Source organism: Bison bison, unplaced genomic scaffold, assembly GCF_000754665.1.
Source record: "Bison bison bison isolate TAMUID 2011002044 unplaced genomic scaffold, Bison_UMD1.0 scf7180017864221, whole genome shotgun sequence".
In the NCBI taxonomy this organism is placed as follows: Eukaryota; Metazoa; Chordata; class Mammalia; order Artiodactyla; family Bovidae; genus Bison; species Bison bison.
The window spans coordinates 656,018-658,437 of NW_011494793.1; the positions used below are offsets into that span (position 1 = coordinate 656,018).

The 2,420-nt window shown below is 54.0% G+C and overlaps 1 protein-coding gene across 1 annotated transcript in view; it reads left to right on the forward strand.

Moving 5' to 3' along the window:
• LOC104992653 (chromosome unknown open reading frame, human C19orf44) overlaps positions 1-2,420 on the forward strand; it is a 22,727-nt gene that overhangs the window by 16,070 nt on the left and 4,237 nt on the right. The window contains exon 6 of the mRNA XM_010845603.1: positions 2,355-2,408. Coding sequence (XP_010843905.1) covers positions 2,355-2,408 — 54 coding nt within the window. The remainder of the gene's footprint in view (positions 1-2,354; positions 2,409-2,420) is intronic.

Below are 2,420 nucleotides of genomic sequence, written 5' to 3' on the forward strand. Positions count from 1 at the left end.
AGCGGCAGGAGCCCCGGACCAGGAGGCCTGGGCTGTCATCAGCCAGCTGGTGGGACCTCAGGCCCCTGCTTCCTCTTCCACAGAAAAGGGGAGCTCCCTGGGTATTCCCCACTGTCTCCCAAGCTTCAAAACACTGAAAGGTTTCAAACCAAAAACTAAAGCAGTGGTTGTCAGCGGGGCTGATCCTGGCCCCAGGGGACATCGGCCAGGGTGGGTGACTGACTCTCTGGGTGGAGGCCGGGCTGCTGCTCAGCACCCTGCAGTGGCCAGGAAGGCCCTACCAGAGTGCGACCCCGCCCGAAACATCAGGTGTGACAGGGACCGCCTCTAGGACAGCGCATCCTCAGATGCTTTGGGGTCCTTGAGCATGGCGGCTCCAAGAGCTGCTGCATTGCCAGTCCAGCTGGTGGTCTGCACTCGCCGCGTGTGTTTGGTGGATTCCCTTCTGGCATGCAGCAGGCACGGCTCATCATTTCTCTTGTTCTCAGCATTGGCCCATGTGGACGGAAAGGTCACTTTCTTTTAGTGATTCCCCTTCTTTGTTTCGGGGCTTCCCCAGTGGCTCAGCGGTAAAGAACCCACCTGCAATGCAGGAGACACAGGAGATGCAGGTTTGATTCCTGGGTCAGGAAGATCCCCCGGAGGAGGGCATGACAACCCCTTCCAGTATACTCGTGGAGAATCCCATTGACAGAGGAGCCTGGCGGGCTACAGTCCATGGGGTTGCAAAGTGTCAGATGTGACTGAAGCAAATTTCCTTGCACACATGCACTGCTCCTTTTTCTCGTCAAGACCAGGGGTCCCCAACCTCCAGGCCACAGACCACGATGGGTCTGTGGTCTGTTCAGAACCTGGTTGTACAGCAGGAGGTGAGCAGGTGAGTGAAGCATCTTCTGTATTTAGAGCTGCTCCCCATCACTCGCATTACCGCCTGAGTTCCGCCTCTTGTCTGATCAGCGGCAGCATAACAAATGTAATGCGCTTGCTGCTGCTGCTGCTGCTGCTGCTGCTAAGTCACTTCAGTCGTGTCCGACTCTGTGTGACCCCGCAGACAGCAGCCCATCAGGCTCCCCTGTCCCTGGGATTCTCCAGGCAAGAACACTGGAGTGGGTTGCCATTTCCTTCTCCAATGCATGAAAGTGAAAAGTGAAAGTGAAGTCGCTCAGTCATGTCTGACTCTTAGCAACCCCATGGACTGCAGCCTAACAGGCTCCTCCATCCATGGGATTTTCCAGGCAAGAGTACTGGAAAGAAGTTCAGAGTACTGGAAGTACTGGAGAAGGCAAAGGTGCCATTGCCTTCTCCGCTTGAGTCATCCCCAAACTGTCCCCCCACATCACCACCCCCACCCCAGTTGGTGGAAAAATTGTCTTCTGCAAGACCAGCCCCTGATGCCAGAAAGGTTGGGGACCAGTCGTCTAGACAACACCCACAATGCAGACAGAGCTTGTTCCCGGGCTGTGCACTGGGGTGTGATGTCTGCTTTTTAAAATTTACTTATTTATCTTGGCTGCATTGGGTCTTTGTTGAAGTGCATGGGCTCTTCATTGAGGCAGGTGGGTTTTTCTCTAGTTATAGCACTCAGGCTTAGTTGTCCCATGGCACATGGGAACTTAGTTCCTGGACCAAGGATTGAACCTGCCTTGGAAGGTAGATTCTTAACCACTGGACCATCAGGGAAATCCCTGTGGTTCTTGCTTGATCTGGTCCTTTGGATCTGGGGCTTCGTGATACTTCTGTCCAGACCTCGCACCTGTCCACGGGGTGTGACTGCTCTGTTTTGCAGGGAGGCAGGTCAGTCAGATGGGCCCAGCTGAATCACTGGAAGGTGTTCAAGAGGATTTTCAACTCTGGCTCTGTGACTCAGAAACCTGAGTCCCTGCCCATGTCTTCCTGCTCCCTTTCTTGCAACAGAGCCTTTGGGCAGCAAATGAGCACATGTCTGTTTCCTTCTTTGCAATTTAGAGATGCTTTCGTAAAACATCAGTGGTGCTGATTTCCTAGATTAGGCCTGACATCGAAAGGAGAGAGGAAAAAGGCAGCCTCTGAAGCTCACAAATGGCTGTCAGAGGAGGGCCCATCCAGGGAAGGGCAGCCGCCCTGAGCTGAGTGACTGCTTCAGCCAGCTCACCTGACCTGTGTATTGAACAAGGAGAACCTACCAGAAAGATGGAGGCAGGTTTGGGGAAACTTTAAGAAGCGGAAAGATTAAAAAAAGCAAGGAGAGTGGCCATCACATTCAGAAAGAGAAAAAGACAGACTCACATAGCCTATTTCAGCATCTTACCTGTTGATGAGAAGCTCATTGCTCTGGACTCTGCCCACTCACCTCTCCCCCTGTGTGTCTGGAGCAGCGGCCGGCATGGCGGCCATCGGACCAGCCCTGGGAGGTGCCTACGTGGACCCGGCACCCATCGCCA